General features: G+C 42.2%; 1 protein-coding gene and 2 non-coding genes across 4 annotated transcripts; all 3 read left to right on the plus strand.

The window, feature by feature from the left end:
* Positions 1-179: 179 nt before the first annotated feature.
* Positions 180-17,477, plus strand: uba1 (ubiquitin-like modifier activating enzyme 1). Of its 2 annotated transcripts, none has more exons than XM_031316467.2 (26): positions 180-426; positions 3,616-3,732; positions 3,816-3,874; positions 3,986-4,154; positions 6,998-7,132; positions 7,228-7,334; positions 7,428-7,518; positions 7,642-7,774; positions 7,865-7,962; positions 8,165-8,311; positions 8,833-9,009; positions 9,239-9,346; positions 9,440-9,520; positions 10,063-10,215; positions 11,830-11,995; positions 12,138-12,334; positions 12,607-12,671; positions 13,086-13,281; positions 13,971-14,045; positions 14,150-14,339; positions 14,501-14,586; positions 14,708-14,800; positions 14,933-15,124; positions 15,906-16,007; positions 16,097-16,197; positions 16,285-17,477. In XM_031316467.2, exons 2-26 carry the CDS (start codon positions 3,616-3,618, stop codon positions 16,418-16,420), a joined length of 3,174 nt encoding a protein of 1,057 aa, XP_031172327.1. In that variant the 5' UTR covers positions 180-426; the 3' UTR covers positions 16,421-17,477. The 2 variants fall into 2 exon arrangements, with proteins under 2 accessions (XP_031172327.1, XP_031172326.1); XM_031316466.2 differs by lacking the exon at positions 180-426 and adding an exon at positions 1,868-2,137.
* LOC116062271 lies at positions 10,511-10,632 on the plus strand. The gene has a single exon (XR_004107916.1). It is a non-coding gene; the product is annotated as a small nucleolar RNA U6-53/MBII-28 (small nucleolar RNA).
* Positions 15,639-15,760, plus strand: LOC116062272. Its single transcript, XR_004107917.1, has one exon. It is a non-coding gene; the product is annotated as a small nucleolar RNA U6-53/MBII-28 (small nucleolar RNA).
* Positions 17,478-17,583: the final 106 nt, after the last annotated feature.

Raw genomic sequence — 17,583 nt, forward strand, 5'->3', positions numbered from 1 at the left:
GGGGGGGAAGAACATATTCGTTAACGGTTAATACATACGATTAAACTATGTAGCAGTGTAGAATTTAATACACTTTACCTTCTATATAGTGTGGTTGAACATTAAAGAAGAACAATAAAATGTACTTGTGATAAATCAATTAGATTTACTTTTTAATGATACCCCTGGACGGGAATAATGGTTGTGCCTGTAACGTGCACATGTTGCTGCTTTGCTTTGCTTTCAACTGAAATAGAGTGAGGGGAAACGGTTCTGGAACAGCCGGGGCAGCCGTCCAGCGGAAAAACTCACACAGAGCCCGCCACCCTGACACTTTTCAGTTTGCAATCAGCGGCAGTGTTGAATTATCACATTGTTTGTTAGGTTTCTTGCTTAAATACAAGCCGATTTTAATACTACAGATCAGGCCGAGTAATATCGGATGTGGTAAGTTCTGCACACTTGTGTAGCTAAGCTCTCGTCTTGGTAGTGTTAGCCCCAGCTAGTTGGCTAACGTTAGCTAGTTAGCTAACATATCGGGACAAGTAGGAAAAAGTCGTTGGATGGCTAGATAGCTTAAAAGCTAGCTACACACAAGCTAACAACTACGCAGTCGTTTGATCTGCGTTATTGGTAGTCGTTAACGTTAGTTGCTGTCGGCTAGCTGAACCATTTCAGCTGTGCGCCTCGGCTAACCATAGCTAAGAAGCCACTGGTACGTAACCTTTAGCTATCTCTTAATTGGAATTTGCACGTTTGATGTGCGCGAGAATGCTGCTAATTAATGGTCTGCGATGATTAACGTTAACGGTAGCTGGGAAGCTAACGTTGGTTTGCTACAAACATTAGATGGACGCAATGTTCAGAGGTAGACACTAGCTAACTTGCATCACGCAACGTTTGCTAGAAACTACTGGTAATATTTAATCTCAATGTAAGTATTTTGGTTAACGTTAATATAGGACGACAATCGATGTTACTATAGTAACGTGAACGTAGCGTAATATTGACTAGTGTCTCCTCTTAGCTTGCCAAGTTAGGAAGTCTGTTAACGTGACATAAATGATATTCATACGTTTCAGCTCAGAAGAGTGGAAAACAGTAAGTTTTTTTTTTTTATCAATTCTTAGCAAAAAGATGATAATGGGGATCCCCTCGACATGTGTACCCGAGAATATGCGGCCCACTCTTTTCCTGGGCCTTTGTCATTTGCCAGGCACCCCCTCCCCCAATACTCCTCCTCTGCAAAGAATGCTCACCCCTAACCTCAATATGACTGAGGGCCCAGACGCTCAGCATCACCATAGCTAGCAAGTAGCCTACCTAATGTTACCTGTCTCAGTTATCATTGTAGCACCATCAGATTTGACAAGTGTTTTGCTGAACATAGGAAAGGAATAATATCTTCAAACCACAATAACGTTACACCAATTGGCGTTGTAGTGAGGTTATATCCAATTTGGTTAAACTGTAAGATGTTATTTACTTTGGCGATGCACTTTGTAATTGTACGTTTTGTGTATGCAGTCTAGTTTCCACAACAACACGACTTTTACGCTAACCTGTCACTGAGACAAAGATGCTGTTGTTGGATTTCATTCAGCACCGATAGACGGGTCTTTACTGGAAAATATAAATTAGTCCGTGCTTGGATCTATGCTTTCATGCACTTGTCAGACATGCTCTGCGCGCTTTTAGAAGATATTGAAGATGTCTTGCATGGATTGCTGGTGGTCATGCAGTTCATTGTACAGTAATATGGCATGCCTCTTCTGGTTGCAGGGGCGGGATGAAGTTGGCTCATGTTTAGCAGCCAATGAGCTGAGCGCTTGGCTGAGCAGCGTGCTCACAGCCACCCTTTCCTGTTGAATATTTTAGCCCATGCGTCACAGCTCCTCCGCCCCTTTCTCCCCATCTGCCATTTTGGTTTTGTTCCCGTCTGCAGTCGCAAAGCCAGCAACGCAATTACATAGAAGAGACTCTCAGCACAACGACATAGTGACTCGACAATATAGCGCAGACCATCCTTAGCCCGCATCGCGTTTCTTTTCTTTGTACAAATCGTCGAATTTACATCCATTGTTATTAACTGACATCTAGCTATATACTGCGGGAGAGGAGCGGGTTTGCATTGGGAAGGGACCGAGAAGGATTATTGGTAAGAAAAGAGAAATCAATGGAGCACGACTGTAATGGCTAGCCTATCATTCTCAAACATTGCTTACATTGAGCGTTAAAGTTGGATGATGTTTTTTGTTGGGGTGTTGAAATATTAATCCATATCAATGGATGAGCTATGGTAGCTAGCTGTCAAAATCAACCCGTTGCTGTCTTTTGCGAGTAGGTTGCATATAGCCGCAGCTGCTAGCTTGTAAAGTTGTGTTCCGCACTGGGGGAAATGTAGGCCTAGGCCGAGCTGCTAATGGATAGGCTGGCACGCTGGTGTTTTCTTGCCTCTTAAGTTATTAATGTTCCGTCTTTGTCCACTTTGCCAAATCACTTAACTGATTAGTAGCACACACCTACTTAATCGGTTTCTTCTTGGTGTTGTTAACTGATATTTGTGCTTTGCTATGTCACTCCGGATGCCTTTTATTTTCGTTTTTGACGAACTGCGACCGACTGCGAGTAAAATGTAAAGGTTACATTTTATTTAGCTGGTTGTAACGTTGTTACTTGGCCCAACCCCCTTATCATTTGAAGTTGTAGGAAGGTTTATCAACTTATAAGTTTCACTTTTAGGACTCAGGTAAGTTAAGCTGCATTGGATGCGGAAATTGTGGCTGATCATGTTCGCCGTGCGGTGGGAATGTGTTCGAGAGACTGCGGCCTTTTTTCACTTCCCGAAGTGACTGGGTTGACCGAATTATTCCATTCAACACAATGTTCTTGGATGTTTGATTATTTTGGCTAACGCCCTTTTTATATCTTCATACAAAGGGTAGTTCCAACGCCATTGTATGGTCCTTGTGTCCACACCTGCACGCCACCGTGAGGTGTTGCTCACTTTACCGCAGTGAAGTTTTAATGATTCAGCTCTTTTTTGTTTTGTTGAAACGATGTTGGCGGTTTTTAAATACTGGTATAATGAACAAAAGAAGTACATAAACAAGCCAGTCCTGTCCCTGACCATGAAAAGAACTGATAATGCTGCTATTCATGTCTCTTCCCAGGCTTAGTTCGTTTTCTAGCAGATTTGTGTTTGGCCTGCAGCCAGCCCAGCTGCTCCCTAGACTAGAAATCCTCTCTTCAACATGAAGGGGTTTGGGTAGCATTTATCTTGGATACACATAATAATGGAACTGTAGTATTGATTTATATATATTTTTCACTTATTTGAATATTATTTTGAAGCCATTGTTAAACTTGCACACTGGGTTGCCTCTGTCTGCTTGAGTTATTTAGTTATTTAAACGTTGAAGCTGTCAAACGAGATATATATATATATATATATATATATATATATATATATATATATATATATATATATATATATATATATATAAAAACAAATGAACAATTATAAATTAATTGATATAAACTTAAAAAATTAGACTAAACTGAAAGATTTTCTCGACATGGGGCAGCTTGTTGTGCCTCATGTGACGGCCTTTAACAGTGTATGTTTATGCACAGATGTCCAGCTCGCCGCTGTCCAAGAAGCGTCGCTTGTCAGGAACAGAGACGAAGACGGGATCCCACTGCTCCTCCTCTAACTCTGTCAGAACTGATCTGTCCCACACACCTGCCAACGTAAGCACTAACGCATACACTATATACCTCTGGTAAAACTTGTTGCATACATTTATTGCAACCCTTCCTTTGTGTTTCCCCAGGGCATGGCTAAGAATGGCAATGATGCTGAGATTGATGAAGGCCTGTACTCCAGACAACTGTAAGTCTTATCTCTGTGAATGTGTGTCTTAATGAAGGAAAACTGACAAACTTTAAGTATTTATTTATTTTTGGGCTAGTTGTGCTGATGATACTTCCTCTCCTTCTGTAGTTACGTGTTGGGCCATGAAGCAATGAAGCGCATGCAGAACTCCAATGTCCTAATCTCTGGTATGAGAGGTCTTGGAGTTGAGATTGCCAAGAACATCATCCTGGGAGGAGTTAGAAGTGTCACTGTGCACGACCAAGGAGTTGCAGAATGGAGAGACCTCTCCTCTCAGGTGTGTGAAAGCTTGCACGTATATTCACATTTTGCGTTAGTACAGCAATTTATTTCTTTTCTTTTTTTTCTATTCAGTTAGACAGACCTTGGTTCACTCAGCCGTTTTGCATTTGGTGTGCCATAATTTTCGAGCCTGATTCCAAAGTGCAGTGTGGCTCTATCCGTTATGAGTCACACGTTGTGTAGTATTGCTGCCATCCAAAAAGAGTTCTGTAGCCACCCCCACCCTTGCTATCCATGGGCTGACCCAGATCTGTCTGTGGGTGGCCTCTCCCTGGGACATAATCATACTAGAGCTAAATCCTGTTTTAGGACATTACAGTGGATAGATTTGTTTAGGTCTTTCAGCCTGTGACCCTGAATTCTGATGTGTCTATTTAAGGCCATGCAAATACGTGTGTGAATAGACTGCTTAGGTTTTCAGTTTGGAGGCTCAGCAGAGACCTCTTTTTTTGGTCACCTTGCATAATTGTATGATTGCATATATAAGCTGTATCCCAGTCTGAGTTTAACCTTGTGCTCTCATCATTTCTATTTCAGCCACTGGCATTTGCCCCAGTTTCCCTTCTCATTCAAGCTGAATGGAATAGCCTATGCATATTTCTGTCACTTATTTGACATGTCATCCATCTTTTATAGGAAGTGGCCTTTAATCAACCACTGAATATCAGGCCATGTCTACACTTTGGCAACATTTTGAAAACCCATCTCTTTCTCTCTGATTTGGTCTTTCTTTCACACTAAGTCAATGCTTTTTTCATCATTGTTTCATCTGAAAATAGATGTGAAAAATAAACATTGACATATTCTTTCACGGACATGTTTGAATCATCGTATAGATAAGAGGCTACTGAGCAGAGGTGTAAACTCAGGGCTTAAAGTTCTCAGGCACCATGCCTGAATTCAGACAGTAGTTTTACATTTATATAATACTTTATTCAATACATTGTACACATTTTCTTCCAGGGCAGCTTTTCAGGATCCCAAATGGTTTCTTGCTTTAACCCCTGTTAAACTGCTGAGAGCAAGTGGAGTGACTAAATTGTGTCTGTCTCATTCTTACTAAATTAAATCTGTGAGTGCCCCAATTTGGCAGCCGACTGAAAGAGCAGATAGATAAGATTAAGGTTTTTCTTTGTGTGTTTTTGGTATTAAAGTGTGGCTGTAAAATCCTTGCAAAATGCCCTGATAACCTTTTTAGTATTAGTCGTTTTCACAATGTATGCGTCTTAGTGTGGACATGGCCTCTATTTTCCTTGTTGCCTTAAAGGTACAATATGTAACTTTTCTGCATTAAAATATCTAAAAACGACCATACCTATGTTATATATATTTTTTGGTGTGTAGTTACACTATCCCAAATGTTTCCATCAAATGGCAAACCCAGAGAAATCTGTTATTTTATTTACAGACACGTCACGTTTCATTTAGTCGCCCATCAGTGGCGTCACATAACCTTTCACCATCTTAATTACTCGTAACTTCCGTCATAACACGAGCACCCAGATGCTACGTTCGGGAGTAATTGTAAATCATACAATATCACAGAAAAATACTGGCAACACTGCTTTTTCTGCCAAAATGCATCATTTTGTGATTAATTACATGCCACTTTGCAACACAGTAATACAGCAGAAACCTTATTTATTGATACATATCAATATTAATCCAGCTTAATGTTACTACAATGTATGTGCTGTTTGACAAGTAGCTAACGTTAATGCTAGCTAATGTTTGGTGGATAACATTAAGGGTTACAACATCGTTTATCACACTCATAAAGTTATTAGTAGTATGACTGTTTTGACCATGGATAAAAGCAGCACTGTGCTAACTCACGAATAAATTCACTAGTAACGTTAGCTGTATAGATAGACGATTAATCTAAGCCAGCTAGCACACTCCGCTCTGCCCGCCTCACTCCCACGGCACAAAGAGACTTCATTCGGGATGATAGTTGACAATACAGCCGGGACATGTAGCTATAGCTAGTTACCGTTAGCCCCAGCCGGTGCCGGGCGCTAACTGCAGTTTAATGAAGCGTCGGGAAACGGAGAACAGCAGACCCAGGCATCCTAGTCACAACATCAGCCATCCATAATGTTAGCTAGCTACCGGTGTTTGTAACGTAAATCTCCTCCCTGCCGAATTTCTCCCGTCTGTCTTTACAGTTAGCTAGCTCAATTAACCTGACAACAGGTGGGTTAAGCACCAAAACGAATAGTTAAGATAACAGAAAAGTGAAGGGGGAGATATGGCAGCTGGAACATGTTCTTATGCTGCTGACAACAGCAATCGAACATGCTCGCTATCGCGGAGAGTCCCCCTGCATTCCCCACCCACACCTGTCTCTCAGCCTCGTTAAGTAGCTAGCTAGCGTTACAACAAACCCCGTCCGCCTGGTAAAATCCAAAAGGTGACATTGGCATGTGAAATATACTGTGATAGTGTGGTAAAATTTACTAACGTTAGCCACTAATGTTAGCTTGCTGGCTCACTAGCTAACTGGTCAGCTAGCTACCAATACAGATTGAATCAAGAAAAACGTAATTATGTTGGAAACTGCAGCTATTTTATTAGCATGACATGAATAAACGTAACATGAATAAACTTGAATGAGTAAACTCGTCCGTGAACAGATGCATTTTAATCAACGATAGTGTTTAGCAATAAAAACTCCCATAATTCCACACAACTTCCAACGTCATCAAACGTCTGTGTTTACCATCCATTGTTTTGGTTGAGAGACCCCTAGCTGCAGAAAGTTTAATAGGGACTTATTGCTTGATTGACTTAGTATCAATATTTCCTTACATTCTATGTATGTTATTGTGTGATCAGTTTTACCTTCGGGAGGAGGACCTAGGGAAGAACCGAGCAGAGGTGAGTCAGCACCGTCTGGCTGAACTCAACAGCTACGTTCCTGTGAATGCCTACACCGAAGCACTCACCGAAGACTACATGACCAAGTTCCAGGTATAACTTGGGAAGCTAGTACCCCACTCATTTCAGCAGTCAGAAAGTAAAGAAAAGAAAAGTTGGTGTTTTAAATGTCTCTTTTTGCAACCTAGGTGGTAGTGCTGACTAACTCCACTTTGGAAGAGCAGCTGCAAGTGGGAGAGTTCTGCCACAGCAAAGGAATCAAGCTAATCGTGGCAGACACACGTGGTCTGTTTGGGTAAGATGCTGACCCTTGTTCATTTACCGTTTTCACAAGTGTAAACCAGTCTGTCAATCTCTAATGCTTATGTTCACATGTTGTGTATTGTAGCCAACTTTTCTGTGACTTTGGTGAGGAGATGACAGTGTACGACACCAATGGAGAGCAGCCGCTGAGTGCCATGATTTCCATGATCACCAAGGTTAGTCCTAACATCTGGCCAAGAATGCTTTTCCAACCACTTGCTGCTATTAGGAATAAGGACAAGCTTCAAGACAACAATTTTTATTTTTGACACAATGTTGTTCACTCTTGGTTTCTCCAGGACAATCCAGGGGTTGTGACATGTCTGGATGAGGCTCGTCATGGCTTTGAGAGTGGAGACTATGTCACCTTCACAGAGGTTCAGGGTATGACAGAGCTCAATGGCTGCCAGCCAGTGGAAATTAAAGTTCTGGGTAAGACCTGTTTGTATTTGAGGAAAAAGCCAAGTTTTGGTTAGTTTGGTTATAATGGTTAAAAATTGACATAACTCATTCTTTGTCCAGGTCCCTACACCTTCAGCATCTGTGAGACATCAGGCTTTACAGATTACGTAAGAGGAGGAATTGTTTCCCAGGTCAAGATGCCCAAGAAGATTTCTTTTGTAAGTGTCTGCCATTTTTCAGTTATTTCACCGTGGCATAGCAGTACATTTATAGGGAAAAAATGTCTTCCCGTTATAGACCTTTTTTGGTGTGTGACTATTACTTGGAGTTTATGTTCTTTTTTTTTTTTTTCAATTACTATCACTGTAAATCTCATGTTAACGAGTTCAACCTCACTATCTTGTTTGTCTTTCTGTGCAGAAATCCATCTCTTCCTCCATGACTGAGCCAGAGTTCATACTGACAGACTTTGCCAAGTTCGAGCGTCCAGGACAGCTGCACGTGGGCTTCCAGGCTATCCACGCCTTCCAGAAGAAACACAACCACCTTCCTGCACCTTGGAACCAGGTAAATCTTACTCATTATTATATATAAAAAAAAAAAAATAAATACCAGGGTGGCTTGAAGTTTTCAATTTAATGATTATGGATAAAACCCAACTACTTGCACCATTTTTGATAATTACATTTAAGTCAAATGAGACGAGTTGTATTGTTCTGAAAGTTGTAATAATTTATTTTAGCCTCTATCATTACATGCAAAAACTAAAAAAAAATCACTGGAGGATTACCCATAAATAGTCGTGCAGCGGGCGCCTGGGTGGCTCACCTGGTGGAGCGGGTGCCCATATATGGAGGTTTACTCCTCGACACAGCGGCCGCGGGTTTGACTCCGCCCTGCGGCCCTTTGCTGCATGTCATTCCCCTTCTCTCCCCTTTCATGTCTTCAGCTGTCCTATATAAATAAAGGCCTAAAATGCCCGAAAACATTGAAGATAGTTGTGTAGCATGGCAAAATGTACACTACATTAATGAAGTCAGTGAGTTTTCTTTGGCATTTTGTAACATGCTGAGCTGTGTGTATTCCAGGCTGATGGTGATGAGCTATTGACATTAGCCAAAGAGGTGAACTCTGCCCAGACGGGGTCAGCTAAAGTCGAGCAGTTGGATGAAGCTCTTATCAAAAAGCTGTCATTTGTTGCTGCTGGTGACCTGGCCCCTGTCGATGCCTTTATTGGAGGTCTGGCTGCACAGGAAGTGATGAAGGTCAGTGACATACACTGTGTGCAAATTGAGGTGGATTTTAAATCACATTTCTTAGTCCTTTTTGGTATATTGCTTTAAAAGTTAATGAAATGGGTAAGTGTGATTGTGGAGTGGTGGTACGGTTATCTCTGATTAGACATGTTTGGACATGTACTGCACTAACTTGTTCAAACCTAATCAATCTTTCGTAAAAGCTTCTTTACATTTTTTTACTTGCTCGTTCTTTCAGGCATGCACTGGAAAATTTATGCCCATAATGCAGTGGCTGTACTTTGATGCCCTGGAGTGCCTTGCTGAAGAGGAAGGAGTCGAGCTCACAGAGGAAGAGTGCGCCCCTGTAGGTGTTCAGAGCACATTACACACTTATGCTGAGGACGGATGCACATGATGGTGTTAAACCTTTTTTTATTTTTCTGTCTTTTTCCCCCAGAGGAACTGTCGATACGATGGGCAGATTGCAGTGTTTGGCACCAAGTTGCAGGATATGCTTGCCAAACAGCGCTACTTCCTGGTGAGTTGGCCAATGGAAAACTTTCCAGCATCTTCTCTGGCATCCTGTTAAATGAGAAGTCTGGTGATATTCTATATTTCTCTTACTGTTAACAAATCGCATGAAAAGACCAAAACCAGCAATGAATTAATAATACTAACAAGTATTGTCTGTGTAGTGGCTGGTTCACTCAGTTGGTAGAGCAGGCACTACATATATTGAGGTTAATTCCTCGACGCAGAAGGTCCAGGGTTTGAGTCCGACCTGTGACAGTTTCCTGCATGTCTTCCCTCTCTCTCCCCTTTCATGTCTAAGCTGTCGTATCATTAAACTACTTTATACACAGTATGTTGGTGACCAGTTTTTAAAGGGGCTGTACTGTAAATACTGGGGGGGGGGAACGGCATACTGGAATTACCTCCACAACATTTACAGACCGTTCATCATCCATGTGAAAAAAATTTATGCATTTCACGTTATTGGGGGTTATTAAATAGTGTCTGTCAATGGGACATACAGGACAACTCGGAGAGCTTTACTCACAAAGGCTTTTATTTTTCCAGGTCGGAGCTGGTGCAATTGGCTGCGAGCTGTTGAAAAACTTTGCCATGATTGGACTGGCAGGCGGGGAGGGAGAGGTCATTGTGACAGACATGGACACCATAGAGAAGTCCAACCTCAACAGACAGTTCCTCTTCAGACCCTCAGACGTTACGGTCAGTATCGTCTTTGCTTAACTCTATGTTCGTTATTGATTGAATTTGAAATTTCCGAGCAGTGCTGCATATGGATTTCCACTTCAGATTGACTAGACACTTAAAATCAACCAGTTTTGTTAATTGGGGCTTTATTTACTCAAGCATAATATACATTTTTGTTTATGAAATTGTCAGAAATAACATTTCTGTCAAATAAGGTAAGCCAGAGTCATTTACTGCATGCGGACCGCCGATCATGCTTACTGCCGTGCTAATCCCCCACACACCCACCCTGGTTATTAGATGTTTTAGTCTCCGATGATGATCCAGCCATGCTAATACTGATACACCAGGCAGATGCAGTGTGTCTGCCTGGGTGTAAGTGAGTGCAACTCACCTTCTCATGCTGATTGGTATCAGTGTGTGCTGAGGAGAAATATAAATGTTTTTGTTTTTTTTTATTTGACTTCTACCCTGCTTTTAATGCATTTAGTAAGAGCAGCAATAACTGGGTGCCGTTTGTGATGTCTCTCTGTCACTTGCATCGTTGTCCACTTACATGGGAATTTTTTTTGGTATTGGAACTAGGGATGTCACAAGATCCAGTACTTCAGTACCAAGTCGATACCAAAATTCTGGAAACGTGACTGTGCTCATTTTTCTACAGTACCGTAGATACCAGGGGATGTTATTCTCCCTCACTGCTGCTAAATGCTGGAGAAGAACACCCACCAGAACAGAGCGCCTCATCATTCTTGCCGTGTCGTGGCAGAGAGAAAAAGTCTGTTTCTCTCTGCCGTTAACGTTAGCTCCGATAGCTAACTTTAGAGCTTGTTTTGGCGGACCTTTCTAACGTCAGTTAACTTAACCTTAACCAGACCGGTTCTATGTGAAAAACAACAATGGCAGCGATAAACAGGCTAACTAAACATGCTTGTTGTCTGGGAGATCCGTGTGAACTTATGGAAGACAATACCGTACACTGGCTGTGTGGTGATGCCAGGCTTCAGAGCAGTGGGCTGTGGGTCCATTAGACTGACGATTTCTCCTGATTACACATAAATCACGTCCACATCACTCCTTACCAAAACAGTGACAGAAAGTTGGGGGATGGGGGGAACTGAAACTGAAGAGTGACATGAGACTGTCCCAACCCCCGTCAAATGTTTAAATAAAAGAATTAATGTTTAAGTATTCTCTATTTATTTTGACACCGTGTTATTGACTTTGGCATCGAGTATCATGTACTTCTGGTGGTATCGGTACTGACTACTAGATTTTTGGTATCGTGACATCCCTAATTAGAACACAGTTTGATACAAGACATTGTTTGCCTTAGTTTATTCAAGGGTGACCTTATGTTAGCAAAGAAATGGCAGTTTGAGGAACCCACAACTGCCAGACACCTGCCGTAGGCCGTTGTTGGAATGTCCTTTTTGGTGGGGGCCTTCATTATAAAAGACCACATCATGCACAGAAATTAGAGTAGAGTATTTTGTGTGTACCTCAAATCTGTCAAGTAATCAAATATGACCACTGTAGCGGTTTTCTGCTGGTCAGTTGCAGTACTGTTTGTATTTCATCAAATTGAAAAGGTCACAATTGATATCATTTGTATGTCTGTGGTAATAGAAAATGAAGAGTGACACAGCTGCCGCTGCAGTAAAGCAGATGAACCCCTCCATCAGGATCACAGGTCACCAGAACAGGGTGGGCCCTGACACAGAGAGGGTCTACGATGACGACTTCTTTGAAAGCCTTGATGGAGTGACAAATGCACTGGACAATGTTGATGCACGTAAGAGACAGACATTTAAATGAAATTTTTTTCTGACAGTGTTTACTTAATGGAAAACCTAATTTAGGATTTTGTACTTGAAACCCTAACCCTCTTTATTTAAGCCCTGTCTTCTGCCTTGTGTTTTGTGCCCGTTGTGCAGGTATGTACATGGATCGGAGGTGTGTGTACTACCGCAAACCCTTACTGGAGTCTGGTACTCTGGGTACCAAAGGCAATGTCCAGGTTGTGATCCCCTTCCTCACAGAGTCGTACAGCTCCAGCCAAGACCCACCTGAGAAGTCCATCCCCATCTGTACCCTCAAGAACTTCCCAAATGCCATTGAACACACACTGCAGGTCAGTAGGCGCACACAAAATATGTATTGTGTATAGAATTATTGAATGTGTCCTGCCGTAGCAGCTTTTGGTAAGATTGTATTTAATCAATAATTCAAACGGGAGAACTGCAATATCTCTGAGAATTGTGTCACAATATGATTAAATGGAGAATTAAATTGTATTAGCCAGCTCTAGATAACACTACCTCAGTCAGTTTTTAGTTTTACACACATACTGTACTTCTGATTTAGTGAATTGAGTGTATGATTGATCTACTCTCTCCTGTTCAGTGGGCCCGTGATGAGTTTGAGGGACTATTCAAACAGCCACCAGAGAACGCCATGCAGTACCTCTCGTGAGTTGCCTTCCCTGTCATACCAAAGTGACCATGTGATATCACTTATGGAAGTTGTTTAGATTGGCAAAACTACTTTTTTTGCAGTAATAGTTGGGAGCAGTTGATGCTGTCCAGTGTTTGTGGAATTAATTGGTGAACTCTTCAGTACTTGTGAAAGCTCGCCTTGAGACTATTTAGCAATCTGTAAAAGGTCTCAGCAAGGTCCTCGTAATTCTAGGGTTTGATATTAAGAAGCTGTTGCTTTTGTGGTAGTTAGTCTAATACAGACTATATTTAAACCTTGAAGGAAAAAAAAATCCCATTCTTTAAATGATTCTTAAATCGACCCTTCTGGGTGAACAGATGGAACAAAGTGGCAGCTCTTCACATGTTTGTACCATCGTATGAGGTTTGTGATCCTTGTCCTTGCAGAGATCCTAAATTCATGGAGCGTACTCTGAAACTCCCCGGAGCTCAGCCTGTGGAGGTGCTGGAGGCTGTTTACAAAAGTCTCGTCACAGACTGCCCCCACAGCTGGGCTGACTGTGTAGCCTGGGCACGCAACCACTGGCAGTGCCAATACAGCAACAACATCCGCCAGCTACTGCACAACTTCCCCCCAGATCAGGTACATATTAAACTCACTGCATGGTGAATATCACAGTTGACTTGGAATGCTTGCTGTCTGGACTGAAACCCCCTCCCCTTTTTCACATGGACTCAAAACATTGCCATGTCCCCTGTTACTTCTTATTTTCTAATTTTAAGTTATTTGCAATTTTGTTTGCACATATAACACATGCTAACTATTCAACCCAGCTGTTAAGCGATTAAGAACTGTAATCACATGTTGATTAAGGTGTGTTCAGTTCTTGTATGTGCTGTTTTCTTTTGTGGGGTGCAAATGTTCCACCAAAACCAAAATTTCCTTCCCAAGACTATTTTGCAGAGCCACCGTCGCTGCGTCTGGAGCTGGTTGCCGCCCAAGATGATTGTGATTGGTTTTAAAAATGCAAACAACCCAGAGCGTTTTTGTTTTTTTCTCCTATCCTAAAATGTATGTGTGGTGTAGCCAGACCTATCACAGTGCTGTGCATAGGTCTGGCAATGCAAGACTACACTGAACATGAACCACAATGCCCCGATCTGGTCCGACTGGAGTCATTTCTCTATTAATGCTATCTAATTAAAGGCATACAATGTAATTAATGCAATTGTCATAATTAAGACTTGTTATGGAATCATTCCAAACCCCAGCTTTTAAGGTTTTGCATTTCAGGGATCTTGAAGTATTAATTTGTTATTTGTGGCTTTCAGCTCACCAGCTCTGGTGCCCCCTTCTGGTCTGGCCCAAAGAGGTGTCCTCACCCCCTAGAATTCAGCACTAGCAATGTAAGTACGGGTTTGTTAGGTTTCGTTTGTACTAGACCAATATTCGCTCTGAACTCGTCTATCCAGTCTCAAGACCTGACAATGACAGGAGTGCTCTCTTGTAGGAGCTGCACATGGACTATGTAATGGCAGGAGCCAACCTGTTTGCCCACACGTACGGCATGCAAGGCAGCACTGATCGTGCAGGTGTGATTAAGATCTTGCAGGACGTCAAGGTGCCACCCTTCACCCCTCGTTCAGGGGTTAAAATCCACGTCTCTGACCAGGAGCTGCAGAATAGCAATTCCTCTGTTGGTAAGACGCGCACATTTGTGCATGAACAACAAAGCATTTAAAGTCATCAATTAAGTTCAGAGGTCATCGGCTAAGGAGTTTGTTTAAGTTAATGATTTCTTGTTGGTAATAGCTTATATATTGATACTGTGAGACACATGTACAACTGATTTTGTATATAGATGACTGCAGACTGGAGGAGCTGAAGGTCCAGCTGCCTTCCCCTGAGACTTCCCAGTTCAAACTGTGCGCCATTGACTTTGAGAAGGTACACTATCTTTCCTCCTACATCTACATTTCTCTGTAATCTCTTCAGCTATACTGCTGGTCCTCAATGCAAACTTAATCGAGTCCTGTTTTTGTGACGGCTGTGTGCCCTGTGTTAACAGGATGATGATACCAACTTCCACATGGACTTCATTGTAGCATCATCCAACCTGAGGGCGGAGAACTACGACATTCCCCCCACGGACAGACACAAGGTGGGGCCACACATTTTTTTGCCATTGGGTGAATAACTTTGAACTGTTTTGATGCAAATGTATCTCTTTGAAACAAAAATCAACTTTGTTATATTTCGTCATTACGCTGGTACTCATCACCATCCAATACAGAGCAAACTGATAGCTGGCAAGATCATTCCTGCTATCGCCACGACCACGGCTGCAGTGGTGGGCCTGGTGTGCCTGGAGCTCATCAAGATTGTCCAAGGACACAAGAAGCTGGAATCTTTCAAGAATGGCTTCATGAACTTGGCCCTGCCTTTCTTTGCCTTCTCTGAGCCCATCGCTGCTCCAACACACAAGGTAGGCAGCTGCATGTGTATCACTACTTGTTTTGGGCTGATCAGATGTCTATGAGGATGTATGTGTCCCCACTGTAGCAACGTATTTAGCAATAATCTATGTAAAGTGTCATCTCTGAAATGTAGGTATCGGGGTTTTTCCTGCATAGAGGAATTTTTGGCGACCAAACAACCGTTGAACGAGCAGAACATAAATGTGAATATGGGAGCTAATCTCAGTTTTATCTTCAGAGTCAGGCTGTACCGGACTCTCTTTAAATATTAATACTTTTTTTTTTTTAACCAGTTTTCTTAATCGGTGCTTTATTTACTCAAGCATAATATACATTTTTGTTTATGAAATTGTCAGAAATAACAGGTCAGTGCATAGATTACTGTCAAATAAGGTAACCCAGAGTCATTTACTGTATGCGGACTGCCGATCATGCTTACCTCCGTGCTAGTCACCCGCGCCCCCCCACCACCACACACACACACACACACACACACACACACAGGTTATTAGATGTTTTAGTCTCCGATGATGATCCAACCATGCTAATACTGATACACCAGGCAGATGCAGTGTGTCTGCCTGGGTGTAAGTGACTGCAGCTCGCCTTCTCATGCTGATTGGTATCAGTGTGTGCTGAGGAGAAATATAAAAGCTTTGATTTATTTGACTTCTACCCTGCTTCTAATGCATTTAGAAAGAGCATCAATAACTGGGTGCCATTTGTGATGTCTCTCTGTGACTTGCATCATCATTGGCATCAACCCTCACTCTTTCACTGTTTTTGCAGTACTATGAAATCGATTGGACGTTGTGGGATCGCTTCGAGGTCACAGGGTTGCAGCCCAATGGAGAGGAGATGACACTCCGACAGTTCCTGGACTACTTTAAAGTACGTTCTCATAAACTCCTTTTCACCTTGCCGCCATGTGGTTTCTGGCGTACAATTAACCCTATTTTTGTTTTTCTGTTCTTTGTCAGAATGAGCATAAGTTGGAGATCACCATGCTTTCTCAGGGAGTGTCCATGCTCTATTCTTTCTTCATGCCTGCTGCCAAACTCAAAGAGAGACTGGACCTGCCGTGAGTATATTGTCTAGATGCACTTGAGACGCATAACATTTGAGTGTTTTATTCATTGTCATAATTGTGTTCTTCTGTGTCCTGTAGGATGACGGAGATTGTCACCAAGGTGTCCAAAAAGAAGCTAGGCAAGCATGTGAAAGCCCTGGTGTTTGAGCTGTGCTGTAATGACCTGTCAGACGAAGACGTGGAAGTGCCCTATGTCAGATACACCATCCGCTGAGCTCCACAATGATCCCATCCACAGGAGGGTGGGAAGGGTGTGGGTGTTGAGGAGGGAATTGGGGATGGGTGGATTGATCCAGGTCAGCTCTATTGGATCAATCAGTTTTTTTTAGGCCTGTGGTTTGTGTAAACCTGTGCCTGAGTGTACATAGCCCCAGTAAGCTGATTTAAGGTTAATTGTATGTGTTAGGTATCCAGTTGTTGGTTGGCTGTGGGAACGGGGGGGGGGGGGGGGTCATTGGAGGAAGGGAGCATGTATACTGGACCTCTTGATGTTTCTCAGTAGCAGAACCTTTCCGCTCAGTTTAATTCTAAGCATTACTGTTCTCTTGGTACTCCAAAGCCCAGCCACTGTCCCACTAAAACATCCTCAAACTCTTTACTAGCCTTCAGCACTTAAGGAGGGATCTTTTTAATCCAGCCAACTGTCTCCCCTCCACTCTACTTGCTCTCTTCCCTCTTCCAACCCCTGTCTCATAGACCTGGTCCCACATTACTGTTTTTTTTTTTTTTGTTTTTTTTTTATATATATAAAGATGCACCTCATTAAATAAAAACTTCAGCCAAGAATGGCTACACATGTATTGAAAATTCATTTTGCTGCCAGGCCGTATCCTTGCCCTTAATTCTACCCAAGACCCCACATTTGAAACTGTAGGAGCACCTGAGGACACCGCTAAATCCGAGTCAGCAGCCCCTCCTTGGCTGGAAAGTAATCTGAGTATCTCACGCTGGCCTAATATGAACCCTTGCTGGCTTGAGATGCCACTACACCCACCTCAACTAGCACTCTGGCTTCGGAGGGGCTCTTGCACATGACATCAGTTTTCTCTTTATTGTCTTTATATTTCATGTCTTTTGTTCATTTCTATTTTATTTTTATTTTTTTTGGGCGGGGGGGAGGGGGAGGCCGACAGTTTTACCACCTTGTAGATCATAAACAGTCTTTCTACTTTGTTAACTCCAAATGACATTACAGTATAAGAGCAAGGCAATGAGATGGATCTTGAAATGGGAGCACTTAGTGTGATAGTGAATAAACATGTAAAAACTCACCTGCATTTGTGTGGTTATTTGACTTTTTGTGTAGATTTGGTAAAAAATGATTAAATGTCACTTTGTAGAGTAATACTTTAATCAAACAATTTGAAGGTGTCAGAT

The sequence above is a fragment of the Sander lucioperca genome, chromosome 12 (genome assembly GCF_008315115.2).
Source record: "Sander lucioperca isolate FBNREF2018 chromosome 12, SLUC_FBN_1.2, whole genome shotgun sequence".
In the NCBI taxonomy this organism is placed as follows: domain Eukaryota; kingdom Metazoa; phylum Chordata; class Actinopteri; order Perciformes; family Percidae; genus Sander; species Sander lucioperca.